Source organism: Corvus hawaiiensis, chromosome 8 (genome assembly GCF_020740725.1).
Source record: "Corvus hawaiiensis isolate bCorHaw1 chromosome 8, bCorHaw1.pri.cur, whole genome shotgun sequence".
NCBI lineage: Eukaryota > Metazoa > Chordata > Aves > Passeriformes > Corvidae > Corvus > Corvus hawaiiensis.
The window spans coordinates 815,573-836,789 of record NC_063220.1 but is presented as its reverse complement, the minus strand read 5'-3'; the positions used below and the strand labels follow the sequence as shown (position 1 = coordinate 836,789).

General features: G+C 50.5%; 1 protein-coding gene across 3 annotated transcripts in view; it reads right to left on the bottom strand.

Moving 5' to 3' along the window:
- The window catches only part of STK32C (serine/threonine kinase 32C), a 68,901-nt gene that overhangs the window by 27,910 nt on the left and 19,774 nt on the right, over positions 1–21,217 (bottom strand). For 2 of the 3 annotated variants that reach the window (XM_048311648.1, XM_048311649.1), the window contains exon 2: positions 485–540. The exons of the other annotated variant lie outside the window; for it this stretch is intronic. In XM_048311648.1, the coding sequence (XP_048167605.1) occupies positions 485–540 (56 nt within the window). The remainder of the gene's footprint in view (positions 1–484; positions 541–21,217) is intronic. 3 annotated transcript variants of the gene reach the window in all.

The window sequence follows — 21,217 nt, the reverse complement described above, 5'->3', positions numbered from 1 at the left end:
TCACCTCCCACATCCTCCCACATGCTTGGCAAGAAAAAACAGTTAAAAATAAACAACAAAACCTCTTCAGCATAACTGATTTCTGATTGGGAAAATAGCCCAGGACTTCACAGAACCCTCTTGACCGGTGTGCCAGCTCAGTCAATCACCAAGGGCAACTTCCAGCACCTTCCTGACTCACTGCCCCCGCTCACAACCCAGACATCCCCACAGCAAGCTGAAAACATAAATAATGTTTGCTATAAAATGGTCACAATTGCGCTGGTAATTTAAAATGCATCTGTTGCATCGAGATGCCAAGAATTAAAGCAATGCCAAATGGCAACAAGGTATTTTCCTGAGCATTTTTCCTGTGTTGACTGAGCAGCCGTCGTAAAAAAAATACAAAAATAGCCAATTTTGGCCCTGTTACTGTTCCAGTAACACACAAGTACATAACAGCAGACACCTGATAAACCATGCAAGACCAAGTGCTCAAGCCTACCTTGCCAAAGCTTCCCTTCCCAATTGCCCGGAGAATCTGGAAGTGGTCAAAGTTCACTACAAGGTAAAGAAAAAAGAATTTACATTCGTAAATGCTTTACTACAAAGAAGCTTGCATTTAAAAGAAGACAGGGAAACAACTACAGAGCATTGGCCAAGCTTTTATTAAAAGTTTGCCTCTGGGGAAGCTGCAGGACAGCAGCTGCGTTCCTTTCAAGTCCCTTTTCACCTGCTGGAGGGAACTGGCAGAGGGTTGGATGAGGTTACTACATTAGTGGTGCAGCCCAAGTTAAAATACAGCTTCGACCTGTATGGACCCAGGGGGAGCCTCACAGAGCTCAGAGGCAAACTGCAAGTGGGACAAAGTGGGGAGTGTGGAGTGACCCTGCCCCACACTCTGCCCACTGCCCACAGCCCCTGCCCCACAAACACTGCCCCTGGCCCCTGCCCACTGCCCCCTGCCCCACAAACACTGCCCACTGCCCACAGCCCCACAAACACTGCCCCTGGCCCCTGCCCACTGCCCCCTGCCCCACAAACACTGCCCCTGGCCCCTGCCCACAGCCCCTGCCCCACAAACACTGCCCCCTGCCCCTGCCCCTGCCCTGCTCCCTCGCCGCCTGTGCTCAGCCAGCGCTGGGTGTGCTGGTGTTGGTGCTGCCAAAGGACAGCAGCATTCAGAGGGCAGGGACAGCCTTCCACTCCCTTCACATGCAAACCCATCTGGACCAGATCCGTTGTTTTTTCAGAGACAGGGGGAGGAGCAATGACAAGAAATGATCGTGCAGCCGTAACACCTCAGCCGCTGCCTCGATCAGCTGCTGCTGCAAACAAAATTATTTTTATACCAAAGTACTGCCGCGATTTCATTTAACATCAGTTTTAAATAAAAAAGATGAGGCGAGGAGGAGCTCACTGATGGACTGAGCCCACCTGCTCAGATACAGCTGCCAGCCCTTGACAGTTCCACCACGAGACCCTGACCGTGCAGGGGACCCTCAGCATTCCTCGACAGATGTCTGAAAAGAAATGCTTGGCGTGGGCTTGGGGGTTTGCAGCTCAAGATGGTCAACAATCAGCACTGACCCTGTTGACTGGCCACAGAGACCAAAATCAGTTAGGAAGAGTGGGAACAAAGAATTCTCTATAAATATTATGAGTCCCACTCCCAGATCTTAAATAAATGCACATCTGTCATCTCTGAGGATGAATCAAGAGCCCACGCATGCCCATTGAGCTCCTATTACCCTTCTGTGCTAGGCTTATATCCAAAATATTGTTATTGTCACTTTTGTGGGACATTTTCTGTAGGAGAGCCCAGAAAACTTGGCCAAGTGAAACTGAAAACAGAATCTGGGCCAGCTCGTACTCTGTGCCTCCCTGCACTCCCAGTCCCCTCCCTCAGTGACGCTGAAGGGCAGATGTACCACGACTGCTCCACGTTTAGTTGGTTTAGTTGACTTTGTGGTGATTGGTCAAAGGCTGGACATTGATCTTGGAGGCTTATTCCAACCTTAATGATTCTGTGATCTCCCTGAGATTTCTCCAGGAGATCCCACGACAGACCCCATGGGGACACCAGTGTCCCCCCAGCCTTCTGACAGCCTCCCACATCTCCAGGGGAAGAGCTCAGCTCCACGGGTGGTGTGTCACCTCCTCATCACCTCCCTTCTCTGTGGGCCTTTCATTTAAGCAGTGATTTAATTGAGAATTTTCCTACCACCCCTACTAGAGGGGCTGCAGTGAGCAATGCAAAACTGCAGCTTCAGCTTCATAAACACTCAGTCTGAAATCTTCCGGCTGAAGCATTTGGAGCACCAGAACAAATGTTTTCCACATGCAGTTAAATCCACTGACTGACCTCCCATCACCAAGAGCATGCCCAGCTACAGTGAGCCCCTTGGAAGGGCAGCATTTTTTTGGCAATTAAACCACATGCAAGTGTTCATGATCTGCCACCACTCCAGGAGGAGAGCTTTTGACAATTCTTTGTTATAATGTTTGTAATATTGTGTAAAAAAGCATTGCCACTGAGAAAACAAACCCCAAAGTGTCATTTCCATGTATCCATGACTACAACTGATCTGGGAAGCCTGCTCAAGTCAGCAGGCAGGAAACAAACCTAGATATGAATATTCACCAGGCTCTTGAACCTATCAGCAGAGATGTCACTTTTAATAAATTAATAGAGAGTTCTGCTGATGGGAAGTTCAGATGATGCACTGACTGGTCTCCCAGTTCCAGTATTTTCTGCAGGATTCAGTAAGCAATCTGATTCTATATAAGTAAATGATTCTATGATTCCATGATCCCAATAAAGGAAAAGCAATCTCAGCATTTGAAGAAGAAAACCATAGTAGCAGTGTGTTGCTTTTTGTGCACAACACGCTGGATTACTAAAAATGTTAACTTATCACTACAGAATATGTGATTATCCCTAAAATAGAAACCCTGAACCTGCCTGGAACAATTGTGTATGCTCCAGAGGCTCCACTCTCTGCGCTGACAGGAGAAAGCTGTCATTCACCCACAGTCAGAGGAGCTGATTATCTGGGGGTGACTGGTACGAGCCTGAGTCACAGGCGCCAGTGGAGGCTTTGGTGGCAGCGAGCAGGAGGTGACAGCTGCTGCCTTTCCCAGGCCCTGCTCACCCGCTGCTCTGGCTCCAGCACGGCTCCAACAGCCACAATCTGGAGAAGCAGAAATGGCCTTGGCTCGAGGACGAGCTGGAGTAACTCACAAGAGGGGCAGAGGGACCTGGAAACCTGGATGCTTTGGGAAGCATTTCTGTACCGAGAGACCGTTCACGGCCTGGAACAGGCCTCCTGCAGACACGGTCATGACCCAAGCCTGTCAGCGTTCAGGAGGCATTTGGACAATGCCCTTAATAGCCTGCTTTAGCTTGGGGCAGCCCTGAAGCACCAAACTGTGGGACTAGGTAAGTCTAGGTGAGTGGGACTTGTAGGTGCCTTACAACTGAAAGTATTCTGTTCTTCTGTTCCATCCCATCCCATCCCATCCCATCCCATCCCATCTGCAATGTGCAAACGTGAGGAGCTGCCTTGCCCATCACACCCAGCCAGTGCCATCTGCTGTGCTGCAATGCCCTCAGGGGTATTTCCTCAGCTCCTCACAAGGACAGGACACCAATTGTTCCACTGACCCCTCTGGCAGCTCCTGATCAATGCAGCACCTTCGCAGGGGAGGGAAACCACGGGACCTAAGATCTTGGCATTTGCCGTGCGCTTCTTCCTGGCTCTCCCTGGCACCCAGTGACAAATCATGAATCACAAATAAAGATAAATACCGTAGCCTGGCTTTGCTCCGTGTACTGGGGCTTCGTTCTCCAGCTCCAGCAACGTGTGACAAGCGGGGTGGCAGCAATGGCAGGGGTGGCAGGGGTGGCAGGGGTGGCAGGGATGGCAGGGCTCCATGTGCCCATGGGACCTCCCCAAATCTCACGCAGCCCAGCCCTGCCCACTGCACAACAGAGTGCCAGGTGCTGCCCTGACATCCCTGTAATTAAGACCTCATTGTAATCACAAGATGTGCTGTGGGATAAAGCAGGCTGGATGCACAGCTTCCACGTTCCAGTGAAACTGAGAGAATGAAGAGTCCATTTCCCTGCAAAAATTCATTATACAGAAGGATGAGAGATGCAAAAAGGAAAAAAAGAGGGCTTTGTCTTTACTATTTTGAAACTATGAATGTTTTCATTATTTTTTGCTGTTTATTCTGCATTTATTTGCAAGATACCTGAAAGTAACACTTCAGATACACAGTGGACTCCCAGTGAGGGTTCAACATCAGGACCTGGTATTAATCTCCAACAGCAGAACAACGTAGTAGGATGCAGTTAGTAAACCTGGTCTACAATACCCTCAAATCCAGGGGAAACCAGCAAATTAAAAATCACATTTTAAGGTTCAAGTCAACCTTTTACTCTTTATCTGCATGTTTTCCAGCTTCATTAATATCAACAGGGACATTTAACTCCAAGAATGATTCTCTTCAACACTAAAGGCCTAAGAAATTATTTTTTAAATCTTGTAACACCAAATGCGTTGGAGTAGTATGACATGATCTACTTTCTATCAATGTATTTCTAAACACTGGTGTAATTAATAGCATTTCTCTACCCACTGTCCTTCTGCAATGGAGCTTGGAAGAAGCACCCCAGTAACTGGCGTAGAAACATTAAATTGTGGCCACAGAAACCACGAGTTTGCTGCCACAAAAGGCCATGAGTTTCATCTGGCAGGAAGGAGAGCTGCAGCTTTGCTCCAAAGCCATCCCACACATGGAGTGACACAGAGAGGGGAGGCCACCCCTGTGAGCCCCGGGGCAGGGACGGAGGGGACATCCCGGGACACGGGCACGGCACCGGGGAACAGCGGGGAGGGCAGGAGCGAAGGAAAGGAAACCCGGCAGGATGAACAGATGTGGGGATCTGGGGCACCTCTGGAGCCACAGGGTGGGGCTGGGCTGGGCAGGGTGACGGGGCAGATGAAGGGAGGGACGGCAGAGTCCACACGGCAGCACCACGGCAAATGGAGAGCTCCGAGCATTCCCAAAGGTGGGATGAGCCTGCCAGGAACAGCTGGGACAGAGGGACAGGACAACGGGGGGGACGGGAGGACTCAGTGTGAAAAGCGTTCAAATCGGAGGATCAGCCTGGGTGAACTGGGAGGACGGGGAAGATGAAAAGTGAGATTTGTGTTCAGAGATGAGGCAAAGCAACACGGAGAGAAATGCAGAGGTGTTGTATGGAGAGAGGGAGCAAAGGGCAATGGGGTGATGTCAGCAGTCCTTCCCGAGCCTGAAACCCTTGGAACACAAGGCATCCTATTTTCTCTAACCAGAGGGCTCCATGCAGTGCAGGAAACCACTGCTTTCCCTTTTGTCCTGGAGAAAGCACAAGCAGCATGTTCGGTCTCCAGCATCTCGGGCCAATCTGTTTTGCCTATTCACATCCACAGAGAAGATTACACGGGTGAGGGAAATGGAAATGCAGTGTAATATGACTGTCAGGAACCTCAAGTGAGCATTAACTACCCAGGAATCCAGAGAATGCTAGTAGATAATGGAAGAAATTAAGGGTACAATGCCAGCCCAGTGCTATAAATGAGCCCCTCTAGAAACCACAGACTCAAACCTACTATTAGAAAGCAACTCTAAAGTTGTGTAAAAACAGAGAGTTATTGTATAATTAAAAATGAGTCCCTGCAACTCCCTAAGGAATCAAATGCACCGAGCAAAGCAACTGCTAAATCAGCTTAGGCAGACTGGGTAATTGATACAGAATACAAAAATGTTTGCATTGGCCAGAAACCATTCCTAATTAGCAAAAAGATACCACTTGTGTTGGCCAGGAGCCCTTCCAAGGAGTGTGAGTGCATTGCATTCATCTGATCTCCATCAGTTGAGCTCAGGAGGCACCAGAGACCGAGAGGGAAACCCAGCACCCCATCCCTTGTGTTCCGTGCGCTTGACCAGCGCTATTCCTGTTAGAAATACACGTTACTGTGCAACAACCACCCGGGGAAGCCAACAGGTCACTCATTAACCAGCTGAGCCCTGGCTGGTGCAGATTAACGAGCCCTAAATGAATTCACAGTGGTCCTGGCCAAAAGCACGGGAGATGAGGATGCGCTTCACACATGCAGGCTGCACGCACACAGCCCCGGCAGCGCTCAGCCTCCCCGGGCTCAGGGCGCAGTGTGTTTCGGGGGCTGGCTGCAGGGCGACCACCCGGAGTGAGTGACCAGTGCCCCAAGGCCAACACGGAGGGTGGTTCTATTTCCCGGTGCTGCCACGTGTCTGGCTGCTATTTCCAGAAGGGCACCCTGGTAAATGGTCCATTTCACAGTGGTACCCCTCGTTAAACAGCTTCCCGGGAAATTAGAGTGGAGCTGTTGGGGAAGCAAAGGTTATTCACCCATTCGCCCCCGCCCATGCAAACACCCCGGGGAGCCTGCAGGGCCAGGGCTCGGGCCAGCCTCCCTCCGTCCCGCAGCCGAGGGGAGCAGGCGGGTGCCGGGCTGGCCGGGGACAGGGACAGCCCGCAGAGCCACCCTCCTGGCCCGGAGCACGCAGGGGCCACTGCCCAAACTCAGCAGCCACAGCACACCGGGACACCCGCTCGCTCACCCGTGCCAGGAGCAGCCACTGCCGGCGTCCTGCCCAGAGCCAGCACCAGCCCGGATGGAAAACTTCATCTGCAGCTGGAACAAACCCTCCCTGGCAAACAACCAAACCCTTCCGGCGCCCCGAGTATGAAGCAGAGGAGAGCTGAAGCCGTTTGATCACAGCATCGCGGATCTGGGCTGAAAGGCTTGCTAATTAGAGCCCTCCCAGGAGTGACAGGAACACAGCGGCTCCATCCCGGCTCCATCCCGGCTCCCTGGATGTGACAAAGCCCCGGGGCAGAGCCGGGGAGTGCGGGCATTGCCACAGGAGCACCGCACGGATGGGCTGATGCGGCAGCACAGTCAACTTCTGCCTCACAGCAGCAGCCCCAGCGCTGGACTTTACTTGGATTCTTGCTTTTTTCCTTGTTTCTACCGATGAGAAAATTTTATTTCAAGGAACTAAAATTCATTTACAGAAACAAAAGAAAAAAAGCCTTTATAGCGCATGTTTATAGTAGCGTAATGTCACCAATAAACAGCTGCTGGATGTTACTTAATGTTTCTGCAGCACATGTTAGAAATGATAAATGGCTGAGTTTTGGTGCCTCATGAAGGACTGAGGCTGTACCGTGTTCAGGGCTTGGCTGGGACTGCTAAAATCCCCAAAGTGAACAGAAGCACCTTTGTAAAGGTACGTAATTTTAGACAAATTAATTCCAACAAGGATTGTAAAGCTGGCTGGACCAGGACCCTGAATTAATTTCCTCCATTCATTTGTTTACAACGTGTAAAATTGTCTCTTCTGGAGTGTTTTCAATACTGGCCATGCCAGCACTTTTTAGCACAATAAAGACTCTTTTGCAGTTTTATTTTAAAAGGTAAAAAGAATAAAGAGTTACACAAAATTAAATGTTTGACCTCAAGTGAAGTTTTCTTTTCTCCTCTGAAAAAGGCTGAATTTCAGGTGAAATACCCAAACTGGGTATTTTTCACCACTCCTCTGGAATGCTGATGAAGCTCCAGCCCAGCTTCAGCTCCTCACCCAGCTCCACATCCTGACCATCCAGGCAGGGATCCCCAGCCCTGGTCAGCATCCCCCGTGGGCCACAGGGAACACACTTTGGTTTGGGGGAAAACACTCTCATAAAAAAAGAGAAAAAAGCTTAAACAATCATAGAATCACAGAATCATTAAGGTTGCAAAAGACCTTTGAGCTCACCCAGTCCAACCATCAACCAGCACCACCATGGTCACCAATAAACCTCAAGTGCCACATCCACTCAGTTTCTGAACGCTTCCAGGGATGGGGACTTCACCCCTGCCCTGGGCAGCTGTGCCAGGGCCAGACATCCCTTTACATGAAAACTTTTCCCCAGTATCCACCCTGAGCCTGCCCTGGCCCAGCCTGAGGCCGTTCCCTCTCCTCCTGGCCCTGTTCCCTGGCAGCAGAGCCCGACCCCCCCGGCTGCCCCCTCCTGTCAGGGACTTGTGCAGAGCCACAAGGTCCCCCCTGAGCCTCCTTTGCTCCAGCCTGAGCCCCTTTCCCAGCTCCCTCAGCCGCTCCTGGGGCTCCAGCCCCTTCCCAGCTCTGTTCCCTGCTCTGCACACAATCCAGTCCCTCAGTGCCAAAAATAAGGCTGAGAACAAAGTTTGGGGTGTCTTTGTCAAAACTGAAAGCTGACAAGCAGTTTTGCTCAGCACAACAGGATGTTTGGGGTTTGTCAGTCTGGGTTCACCCCCATCCCTGGGAAAACACCCATGGTTTTATGTTCTGGCTCTTCAGTGTCAAGGTTTGCTGAGCAAGCCCAGCTTAAAGACAATTAAGGAACTCTCATAGGGATGTAGAAGCCTTTAGTAATCAGAAAAAATATCCAGCCAGCAGACATATACTGTTTCCAGGAAGAAACTCATCACTGCTATTGTAAGCCAGCTCCAGTCCTCCCAGTTCTATGAGACAACTGTTACTAACATCTGATGAAGCAGAAGTCCACAGGGGACCCTTGTGATGAAGAACAAAGCCTGAGGAGGAAGAAAAGAAGAAAACATTGTTGAAATCTGTAATAAAATTCAGGATATGGAAGTTCAAGAAGCATCTCCAATATTAAGCTGAAAGACACATGACAGAGATGGATCACAGAGTCACAGCATTCCAGACTGGACTGGGTGAGAAGGGACCTCAAAGCCCACCCAGTGCCACCCCTGCCATGGCAGGGACACCTCCCACTGTCCCAGGCTGCTCCCAGCCCCAGTGTCCAGCCTGGCCTTGGGCACTGCCAAGGATCCAGGGGCAGCCCCAGCTGCTCTGGGCACCCTGTGCCAGGGCCTGCCCACCCTCACAGGGAAGAATGCCTCCTGTATATCTAAACTAAATTTAACCTCTGTCAGTTTAATCTTTTAAAATCAAAGAAACTGATTTAATTAGAAATCCCTTTGAGGCAGGATTTTTCCCCCTTTATGGGATGTGTGTGTAGCCTCATGGGACCCCAGTTCAACAGCTCATGCCCTTAAACACAACTCCAATAAATGCTTTTTAGCCAGAGAGGGTTTATGTTACTACAGGAGAAGTCCTCCCTTAAGTACAACTGCATCCTTGTATTTTACCATCAGCCACAGCCCCCAGAACACACAGCAGGTAGAAAGGGAAGATGCCCAAGTCCTTGGCACTCCCCTCCTGGTCAGGGCTCTGCAGAGGCTGGATCGGACCCTCAACTCATTCCTTCATCACAACCGTCCTCATCAGACCTGTCACTCATAAAATATGGATACTGCAGCACTCCTCAGCCTCCTCACCGGAGCAGGAAGCCTGCCCTGCACCCTCGAGCTGCAGCTGAACTCTAAAATATTTAAGCCCATCCAGAGATGCTGGATGAATTCTGGAGGTGGGACGCCAGCAGGGCTGGCAGCTGAGCTTATGCAAACCCAGACTGAGGTGGAAGGAGGATGTGTCTGAAGACCTGCTGGAGAGCTGGTGCCTCTGGATTCGCCTCCTGAGGACACCACCAGCACCATTCTCCGGCCGAAACGCGAGAGAGGCCCTACAGCCAGGAGGATCAGAACCAGCTGCTCCTGTGGCAGCCTGTCCAACAGCCATTTTCCTGTTTGGCTTTCCCTTTGGCAGCCACTCCAGTGTGACGTGGGATGGATTCCCCAAGAGGGAAGGGAAGGATCAGCATCTCACAGGCTGTGGTGCAGGGGCAAAAGCCATGACAGGGACCTGCCAGCCAGTGTGGTGCACCTCACCCCGGGTACACACAGCAGGAGTTCTGCTGGCTTCTCTCCTAAAAACAAGCAGGAAACAATTAATGGCAGGTTTTACTGCTCTGTGGGGAAGCAATTCCACCAGTCAAGCTCCATTGCCTTGTCTGAAGTTTCCAGAAGGCACAGCACTGGAAGGCAGTGGTGCAGGACCCTCTGGCTACCTGAGCCGCCAGGCTCCATCTTGCCCCATGCATCCATCCATCTACCCATCACTCCATCACTCCATCCATCCACCCATCACTCCATCCATCCATCCATCCATCCATCCCTCCATCCATCCACCCATCCATCCATCCATCCATCCATCCTGTGCTTTAGTGTTTGAGATAAGGTTTAATTCTGTCTGTGCCAGTAAGCACACATCGCCTGGGTGAGGGGCAGATTGAGCTGTGCTGTTCTGGCACCATTTTAAAGCATTAACCACGGTTCATTCCTGTCCAATACAACAAGGACAGATTTTTTTTAACATTTATGGCACAGTAATAGTTCCACTGAGTGTCCCCAACTTGCAGAGTAAGAAGTACAGGGCTTATATCAGAAATAAATCTGCTTATTTCCATGAGCTTGGCTCACCCTGTGGTCCTGACTGTACAAGGGAGAACCCTTAAACAAGAAGTTAGTTCTTTAAATCACTCCAGCCCACAATTTAAACAAAAGTTGCTCTGTGACAAAGCCCCGTCTGAGGGTCTGACACAAAAACTGCTCCCCGCCCTCAGGTCTTCAGTTCACCTGTGCCCTGAGGATGAGACAACCTAAATCTTGGCCCTTCTCTCAGTAGGAACCTTCTTTGAGTGAATTCACAGAACTAGAAGGATGCAAAGGGTTTGTGCTGCCATCCTGCCCAGCAGCATGTCTCACTCCAAAAGCACTCCACCTTCCATGCTCCAGCCTCTCCTCTATGTTAATCACTCCAAAGTTGCTAAATTATTCACTGCTCAGAAAATACATTTTCATTTCTTAGAGCTGGCAGCCAAGAATGACTTACAGAAATAGGTCATGCTCATCCCATAGAAGAATTACCATACACTTCGTGTGCTCCCCTCCCCAGTTTCCATTTTTAAGCTCTGCTCCACGTGACAATGGGCCAAATTTAAACCGTCTGCATTTTTCATGCTGCTCCCACAGTCTCCACCATGTGCCCTGACTTTCCATTTTTAATAAACTGCACCCAGTGAAAATACTAATAGACCAACTTCTGTCTGGTGTTCCTGTAGACCCGAGCAAAGCTTTAATGATAACTGCAAAGGAAATAACCCCAGTTTTCCACTGCCACTACTCTGGCTTGGGAAAACTCCATCCTGCCTGGAGCCCAGCCACCACGGCCCTTGGCCAAGTGGGGTTTGCACCTGCCTTGAAAGGGGCAGCAGGTTGTAGTTTTCCTTCTTTTCATTTTCTCTACCTAAATATCTCCAAAATAAACAGATTTTAATGTGACATTAAAAAAAAAAACGAAACCAAAACTTCTTGCTGGCACATTTAATTTTCTGGTTCTACACATCCCCAAACAAAACACAATTGGCTGAGGCCTGTTCCCAGCAAGCTGTCAGCCAGGATATGCCCAGGCTGCTGCTGTCTGTTTGGTCCACGGGAATTTTTCCTCACTGAGAACCACAGAACAAGGGCCCTGTTCAAGCTTTGTGCTCCTGTTGCATTTTGCACAGGCAGTGCCAGCGTTGGATGACTTGGAGAGCACACTGGTGCCTCCAGCCTCCAGGAACGGGATTCAGCCCAGGGGAAACAAGTGGCACATGAAACCAAAGTACAAAGCAAGAGACCTTTAACAGAATCTAAGAATCACAGACTGGTTTCTGTTGGAAAGGACCTTAAAGCTCATCCAGTTCCAATCCCCTGCCCGGGGTGGGGGGGTTGGATTCCACTATCCCAGGTTACTCCAAGCCCTGTCCAATCTGGCCTTGGACATTTCCAGGGTTGGGAATGTTCAATACTTTCACTAGAACTGATGAGACAGAGGAAAATCAAGACTAATCCCATCATGAAGGCAGGGGAGGGAAGGAAACTGAGTGTGGCAAGTGCAAGGGAGGATGGAGGGGACCACAGCACCTCGACAATGTCACCGAGGACGTGGACAGCCACCAGCCCTGTGCTCTGTTCCTGGTGCCATCTCTGATCCAGAGTGAACTGCACTGCCTGACTCTCTGTGCTGCTCATTGAACAGCCCATTCTGCAGTGCCAAGTGTCCCCATGTTGTGCCACCCATGGGAGCAACACAGGGGCTCTGGATCCCCACAGGAACTGTGCGGAGATGTTGGAGCAGAATTGCCCCCAGGCTGGAGAGGTTGCTGCTCGTGGCACAGCGCCTGCAGCTCCCAGGGGAAGAAAAAGCAAAAACAATGAGAAGTCCTCTATGCACAAAGGCAGAGGCAGAGCTTGGGGATATTTTGGCCCTGTGGAATCTTTTTTGTCTGACTTTAATTAGACACAGATTGCCCCAGTAAGGCTCTGGGAAGTGCCACCCCATTGCACCAGCTGGGTGCTCAGTTTGGTTAAGCACCAGGGACCTGCCCTAAGCCAGACCCAGTGACACAGGTCAGCACCCTCCAGCACGGTTACAGCCCTGCAATGGCCCAGTCCCTGCAAAGCCCAGTCCCTCCAGCCTGACTCTGTGCTCCAGGATGCTGTTTGTTTGTGATTCACACCACGAGAGAGGGATGCTGATCACAGAATGCAGCTGCCCTGCCATATGCAGTGGATTAATTACTGCATCATTCGTTCCCATGGCAGGTCGAAGAGATCATTACCAACTCAGGAACATGAGTGCTAATAATAGTATTGCTCCCAGTCGTATTCCAGCATTCCGCTTGTTCTGATTGTTCAGCTCAATAACAGCTTACACTAATTCCCACCAACTTTTAACACCCATGTATTGAGAAGTTCACACTCAAATGGCACAAATTCTAATTCACAGCAGGATTAACTCTTCGTGCTTTAAACTTAATTACGTGCAGTCAGGTGGCTCTTGATGTTCCTTCCTCCTTAGCTAAACCCAACCACACACATTTAATGATTCCTGTGCACATTCACTGACGGAGCTAATTAGGACTCCTGGGGGGCCAAGCGCAACTTTTTCAGTGTTGTCTAAACTGAAAACAAAATGTTCCAGAAGCCACGCTGTGCACCCAGGCTCTGCGAGACAACTCACTCCTGTGAGTCTGCAAAACCCAATGATGTTTGCTGGGAGAAAGGAAAAAAGCTCAGAAAAGTACTGCCCACAGAATCACAGAATTGTTTAGGTTGGAAAAGCCCCCTGAGACCATCGAGTCCAACTGCACCTCCAGCAGTGCCAAGGTCACCACTAACCCATGTCCCCAACTGCCACATCCACACGGCTTTTAAATCCCTCCAGGGATGGGGACTCCGGCACTACCCTGAGCAGCTGTGCCAGGGCTGGACAGGCCTTTCCATGGAGAAATTTTCCCTGATACCCAATATAAAGTGTTCATAGTGATGTTAGCACCCCATGCAGAGTGGGCACTCCCAGACCTTGTGTGAGCCCTTCTGCCCTGGCCAGAAGATGCAGGAGTGCAGTCACAGCTGCACTCTGGAGCAGGCAGGGCTGGGAAGGGCTGGGATGGGCTCAGAGCACCCTGTGCCCATGCCCTGGTGGTGTGTCCCACCCAGGCACGCGGAACACGAGGAGTAGACAGTGGGCACACTGCGGCCGTGCCGCTGGCAGGCAGGAGCCAGAGCACATTGTGCTCCTGGAAGCTCAGCAGACACCTCTGATCACGGACCAATGGCCCACATGAACAAACATCTGCAAGGCTGAAGCCGCTGAGAAAAGCGAGGCAGGATCAGCATGTGCCCAAGAGCTGATGGAGTTATCTGTGAAGCACTGGGCTCTGTGACTGCAGTGCCAACAGTGCCCATTTGGGAACAGCGTCAGGGAATCCTGTGCTGAGAAACTGCTGAGCTGCCTTACGAGTCTGCAAAAAGAAATACTTCAAACCATTAAATTGGTATCAAGATACTGATGATTAAAGGATGACTCCAAACTCAGGGACCTCCCCAGCAGCTGTGCACCCATCTGGATCCCTGCCACAGCCCCAGCTCCTGCGCGCGGGCAGAAAAGCAGCAGCAGACTCCTGTGCTGTTCCTCAGCCAGCCCAGCCCGCTCCTCCTCCTGGCAGCTGACCTGCTTCCCAGCACTTGTGCCAACGGTTTATTTTTTTCCCCAAAACTTTGTCACCTAAAAAATATCCCTTTACTATCATACTTGCAAGAAAGAAAATAAATGTTCTGTAACAGGTGTAAAGGTATGAACCCCAGAACCCCCCCGCAGCTGATGCGGACACCTCAGCAGGGATCCCGTGGGATCCTATCTGATGAGATGCCCATTTTTGGGGGAGATCTCACAGACCTGCTCCACACCAGGTACCCCAGAGTCCACCTTCCCATGGGCACAGGTGTGTGTGGGTATGTGTGCACGGCCCCAGGGACGGGGCCAGCAGGATGATTCCCGTGAAGTCAGCGGGGAAAGGATTGTTGCTAAAATTACAATTCTTAAAAATCTTGGCTGTTTTTTCCTTCAGCAAAGGTTCAGGAATTGTGGATGGCTGTCATTTTGGAAACTTAACAGCACAGCTGAGGCTGACAGCTTTACCCAGTGCAGAAAACCCTTTCACAGGGTCCTGCACCTCCCGAACCGCTCTGGCCGGTCCCGTTCTGCTCCCTCCCACCAGAGTGATTCCCAAGGAGCAGGCAGGTAGGAACGGCGGGATGCTCTCTGAGAAAGAAGTTGGTGCTGCCCACAAGCCCTATCACCCCTCTCCCTTCACACCTCCCCCACCCTGGCAAGACAGGAGCATTCCCACAGCCTCCCCACCTTGGAAAGATGGGACCTGTGGGGCTGGAACCCCCGGGAGGGGCGGCGGCTCCACCCCGCTGGCGCCCGACGGAGGTTCCTCCCTGTGCAGATGACACAGACGCTATTTCTGGATCTCCAGACTCCCACTTCGCGTGCCAGCAAATCTGCATCTCCAAGATCCATCCACTCTTGCCCTGGCACGCAAGGAGCATTCCGGGCAGCTGGGAAGGGAATCGTGCTCCCTCACTGCAGTGCCCCGCCGGGGACACCGAGCACCGCCCCACACACGGACCCAGAGCCCCTCCTGCCCCGCCGCCAGCCCCACGCCCCCCCTGCCACCTGCTCCAGCCGAAGGCATCGCTGCCGGATGCCAGGGAGCCTTCCACGAGCAGCACCTGGCCATCAAGTTCCCTACAAGATGATGCCTCCTGCCAGTACAGAGGCACTTCCATCCCTAAAGGAGCTTCAAAACCAAATCCTTTTTCACAAGCAACTCGGTTGTAACCATTTCTGTATCACTGCTGAAGGACTGGCTGCAGATCCTTGAGATCAGTTTCATCAGATATTGCCCAGGACATCACTTCAGACTGCAAAAGCTCATGCCTGTTCAGAAGGCAGTTTCTCTCACTGGAAAACCTCTGTTTCATGCTTCTGTCATTTTTCAAAGCAGAGAATTCACATCATGAAATTATCATGGAATCACACACAAAAGGAAAATACAGGTTACGCCAGATCCTGACGTTAAACTCTCTCTCCTTCTCCATCCCCTACCTGTACTTATTCCTCTTCTCCTGTTTTGTTTCACTTACAAATTCACATTTCTTTCCTCCCACTCAACTACTGCAACAAACTGGCACCAGCTTCTGCTGGAAACACGCTGATTGAGATGTCTAATCTATGTAAAATCCTCTTCACTTCTCTACATCAGCAAGGCAAAGTTGGAAAGGATCCTTTTGCAGTTTGAGGCAAGTAACTACGGTGCTTACAGGAATGGTTCTGCCACAGCAGGTGACACCTATTGCAATACTACTGCAAAGAGCCAGTCAAACTATTGATTATCAAATTAGCCCCTTTCTTGTCTAATAATTGTTTAAGGCTCACTCCTGCTTCCCACAAAAGTGTTGGCCCCTGCCAGCAGTGGCTGGTCTGGCACAGAAGGTGCCCAGAGCTGCTGCCATCACCACTGGCTGTTATATGGAAAACAAAACTGGGGGTATTCCAGCATCTCACAACAAGTCTGCTATAATGAAATGTCCTTAGAATACCAGTCAGCTGGAAAATAAGGATCCTCTTAATGCTTGGAATGTATATGTGAATATATATTACCTAGTATTAACAAATATTAACAGAAAAGCATCATTGTCTATTCTGTAAGTGTGACTCCAGTAAGCATAAGGACACCCAGTATATTCTGTACATTCTGTAGCTGTCTTAGACCTCACACAGCAGAACAAAACAATCCCAGGATCCAATAAAAGCACTGGTGCAATGATGCTGGACCGTGCCTGAGGTCTAACGAAATGTGCAGTTCCACCAGTGGACATGACTGAAATTCATCCAACAAATCTTAGTAAATACAGTTGTGCAATTTTATTTCCAGGGAAAGAGAGGAAGGAACTATTTCTATGCCAGGATCTCAGTGTCCGGGCGGGAGCACGGCTGCGTGTGAGGGAGGAGATGGCCGGGATCACCATGTCCCTGTCCCGGCGGGAGCACGGCCGTGTGTGAGGGAGGAGATGCCCGGGATCACCGTGTCCATGTCCATGTCCCTGTCCGGGCGGGAGCACGGCCGTGTGTGAGGGAGGAGATGGCCGGGATCACCATGTCCCTGTCCCGGCGGGAGCACGGCCGTGTGTGAGGGAGGAGATGCCCGGGATCACCGTGTCCATGTCCATGTCCATGTCCATGTCCATGTCCATGTCCATGTCCCTGTCCGGGCGGGAGCGCTGCCACCAGACGCCACATCCCGGGGAGCGGAGCCGCCGCACACGGCAGAGCCCGGTGCCGGAGGAGCCAGCAGGAAACTGCCGGGAAGCCACCCGGACCCTCTCCCCAGCGCTCCCGGCGTGGCAGGGAGGCCACGGGAAGCCGAAATGAAGACGCATTAGGAAAATCAGTGTGACGGTGACAGACGAGCAAATGGTGTAATCTGGAGCTGACGGGCTCCCGGCTACATGTCACCGCGATTTATCCTCCAGATTATGCGGCTGCTGATGCGCTGGATTTACAGCAGCTCCTCACGTGACGATGTCCCCGTGTGGCAGCTGACACTCAGAACCTGCACACTGGAGATGTTCCCAGATGTTCCCAGATGTTCACAGAACCAGGGCAGCCCTTACAGCTGGGGACGCTCGGGGCTGTGCCGGGGGCTGGCGTCCCGTGCCTGGCACAGACTGTCCCATCCTCGTTATCAGCAACCCAGAGCTATTAACCCAACACCACTGTCAGCTCAGGGGCTCTCGCTATCACCCAGCAGCCTCTCCAGCCTTGTCACGGAGGCAGGAACCCCATCTGCCTGCCAGGAGAGTGCACATGGAAGCCACACTGTGACTCACCCCCCAAAATAGGAAAAACCTCAAACCCAGCATCTAACTGATGCCAAAAGCACCCAAGTAAATAGACAAAGGAATAAACTCCTATGAAACATCATAAATATAACTTTGAAATACTGAAAATGCCAGTGAAGCCCTGCCTTTGTTCAAACTAGTGCAATTCCCCCAAGAAAAAAAGGAGGGGAGGAGACAGTCTCAACAAGCAGGTGGGGACAACACCGGGGGCTATCCAGTCCTCTCACCTGCCTGTGACACTGCCCCAAATCCCTCCTCCATCTCTTCATATTCCATCTGGTTTCCCTACAGCTGGGCCACATCTTTTGTCATGCATCTCGCTATGAACAGCAGTGAGAAATATCAAATTCAACAAACTCCTGATAAACTGTACAATCAACTGAATGAAATCAAAACCTTTCCCTTCTCTCAGCCTCTGTCTTCACACTTGACATCTCGAGCACTTTCCAGTTAGATTTAATGAACAGAAAGTGTTCTCTTTTATTCCCTAAAGGCAAATACTACTTTTCTACCTCCTGGGGAAAAAATTGTTCAAAATCTGCTTCCTTTTGATCCAGAAACAGAGAGAGAAAGACTAAATGTTTCTTAAATTAGCCTACTAGTATCCAGAAATATCAAAAAGTCACTATAATGGATATATGTATCTTCATACAATGGAGAATATGTACATTTACACCATAATTGATCACTGGGAGGAAGGGACTTGTTGCCACAGGAGGGGCCAAGTGTTGTGCTCATGGTAAGGATAGAGATCCAGTGTCTGACAGGCACACAGATACACCCTTCCTGGAAAAGCTGCGAGAGCATAACCTGCTTTGTTCCTTCCAGCTTTAAAACCAGTGTCCTACCACAGCCTCATCCCAGCACAAATGGGGAAAAAAAAACGGGAAAAAGAAGTTCTGTGGTTTTTTCTTGACTTTTCCTCCTCTTTGTGTGCTGGTTTTGCAGGAGGTATTTAAACTGTTAGCCCTTGAGCTGTGCTTATCCCCGCGCAGAATGAAGCCTGTCAGTGCCTGGCGCTGGGGATCAAAACAAGGCTCTGAGTGCTGAGTGACTCGTGCTCCCCTCCCACCCAGCTGCACCACTAAATTCCAAAAGGAACAGAAACAGTCTGTGAAATCAGAGCTTGGTCACAGCACTGTGCTGAGCACAGGAGAACCTCCCTGCCCCGAGTGCTTCCCACCCTCCTGGGGATGTGGCCACACTCCTGCCCAGCAGAGCCTGCTCATCCACGCCAGAGAAGCCCAAATCCCATCCAGCAAAGCAACATTTCAGCCTTCTTCTGTAAACAATACGGGTGTCTCAGCTACCTGTTTGGAATTCCTGCAAAGCATCTCCAAGGGTAACGGAACCAAAGTGCTGACACTGAATCATCCCCAGACAGTAACCTCTCCACAGAAGGCCCTTCCCAGCTGCTTTAGGCAAACCAAGGTTGACTTTGCATATACACAGGCATTTGTTTTTCCTTTAAAAACTGCCGTGTTAGTTGCTGGCTGACTCCACTGGCTCTGGCAGGAGTTGGGGAGTCCAGAGGCAGCAGCTGCTGCACCCCGGTGTGGGAGGAGATGCTGGTCCAGCTGATGCCTGTTATTATTTTTTTTAATAAATATGTAATTTACAATATTGAACAAAATATGGAATAAATACCACTTGTCACTATCCAATGCTACAACGTCCCTTAAGCCTATAATTATTTACAAAAGCCTTTCACTACTGTACAGATCTCCCACAGATTTTCCCTCAGTAAGTTCAGGCTGAAGCTGATCACTGTCAGCCGAGAGACAGGAGTTGATTTCAGCCTATTTATCCTCCAGTTTGATCTATCCCACAGATGAGAAGAAACGAATTAGATGTTACTCATATTTACTGAAAGTCCTTCAACAGCTCCAGCCCAGGCCGGCGTGGCCGTGGAGGTCACACTGCCCACGGTCCCCTCTGGCGATGGCTCTCAAGAGGATGCCAGGTGCCAACAAGGAGAGGGAATGAAAAGCATACGGCTCAAGTCCCAGATGAAAACTGGCAAATGGTCCGTGAGTCAGAAAGATGCTGAGCCCCATCCTGCCCAGCCCTGGGGACGCTCTCCCCAAGGGCCTCCGTGTGTCCCCAGCCAAGCACACTGCACAGCGCTGGAAATCTCCACTCTGGTGGCCCAGCCACTGCTAACTAAAAGGCCCCTACATTTCCGAGGTGACTGCCCAGGTGAGCAAAGCCCAGGTGAGACGAGAGAGGTGCCCGGTGCCGTTCCACGGCGCACGCCCACGCCCCAAGCGCCACCAGCCGCGGAGCTGCCGCGGCTCTGCCTGCCGCCCGAACAGCTGCCAGTTTGCATCTTTAAACAGAAGGTGTTTTTTCATGTCTTTTGGGCAAGAAGTACTCAAAATGCATTAATGTCTTGTTCTGTTAACAAAGAAACTATGGCAACACACACAGAGCTGCCAAGAGAATTACTGAAACAAAGTTTAATAGTTAATAAGCAGCCAGATGATGTCAGACTCATCTATTAAGACCAGTTTATATCTGCCTATTAGAACTTAATGTCCCAGAAAGTTGGGTTGGCCAGGATTAAATAGTCTTCCTTTTAGCCTAATTACCAGCAATAAAACCAATTTTCTAAAGAATAGGGTAGCGTTATCCAAAATGTGGCCAGACCAAGCCTGTATTTTGTAGCATGCCTATAATGTTCCTTTTGTTAAGGAGCAATTTTCTAGATGTCAGGGATGTGAATCAAAATTTAATGTGTGTGCATGCGTGTGTTATGGAAATGGCAATTGCAGCAGTTGCTCGCAGCACACCCCGACTGCCAGGCAGCACAGGAAACCAAAGGCTTTTATTCCCATTTATGCCAGTGCATAAATGAGTGTGCTAGAACTGTTCTTCTTTCTAATTGAGGTGATCGAGAATTCTTAAGAAATAATTTTCAGTGAAAATTAGTTTCTAAAATGGAATAATAAATATTTTATGGAAAAGCATTAAGTCACAGATACACCTGTAGAGGGTTTTGTTTACCTAGCTGGGTATATCCACCATGAGGAGACCCTGTGGTCCCCACAGCTCTGCATGTGGTGCTGGCCCTGGGAGCCTGCCCCACGGAGCTGGCTGTCCATGCCATCAGGAAACCTTCCACAACCTCCAACCGCTGCTTTCTTCCTGTTTATTAAACCAGCTACTGCTTATTTGGCTGCTGATGGAGATAGAGAAAAAGGTGCCTCCCTCCCTCTGGCACTATTGCCTGATCCCAGACCAAAGGCCAACCTTCTCAGCTCGAGGTCACTGGACAGGGTCTGCCTCCAGTCCCTCCCCAGGCTGCTGCCACGTCAAGGCTTTATTATGGATCAAGCGCTCCAGTTCCAGGCACAACTTCTATTCTTGTAGATCTGCTCTCTAACCAGTTTCTCCCAAATCCCTCACCTCTGCTGCTGCTGCCATTGCTGGAGACGCCGCAGCTGCAGGAGCATCCATCCCCTCAGACTGCCTGACACTCTGCTCTGTCTCTGGCGTGCTCTATTCTTAGCAGCTCTCAGATCACCAATCCTTTAAACCATCTCATCTTTGACCTACCATATCTTCTGCAACTTTCCTTCATTTCAGTCTCCAGTGCTGCTTCCCCTGAAATCAATCAGAAACTCTCAAAGCTTTCAGAGGGAAAGACAGGACATTATTTCTGGACAGCTCCTCACTCTCTCCTGATTATGTCTGACTCCTTCCACTCCCCTTACGCTCAATGCAAAATTAAAATCTCTGGCAAAAAGCTCCTCCTCCACTTCCTAAAGCTTTTTGTACCATCCATCTCTAACAGTGGCATCCAGCACTAGAACTTCAGTGACCCCAGAGGAGCTGCCAGGCATTTGGAGCCAGCCCAGGAGACACCGGGGCAATGGGGTGGTTCCCCCAACACCCCTTGGGATCAGCCGTCACCTCCCCAGGCAGGAGCAGAACCGGCACCCAGCTCCCAC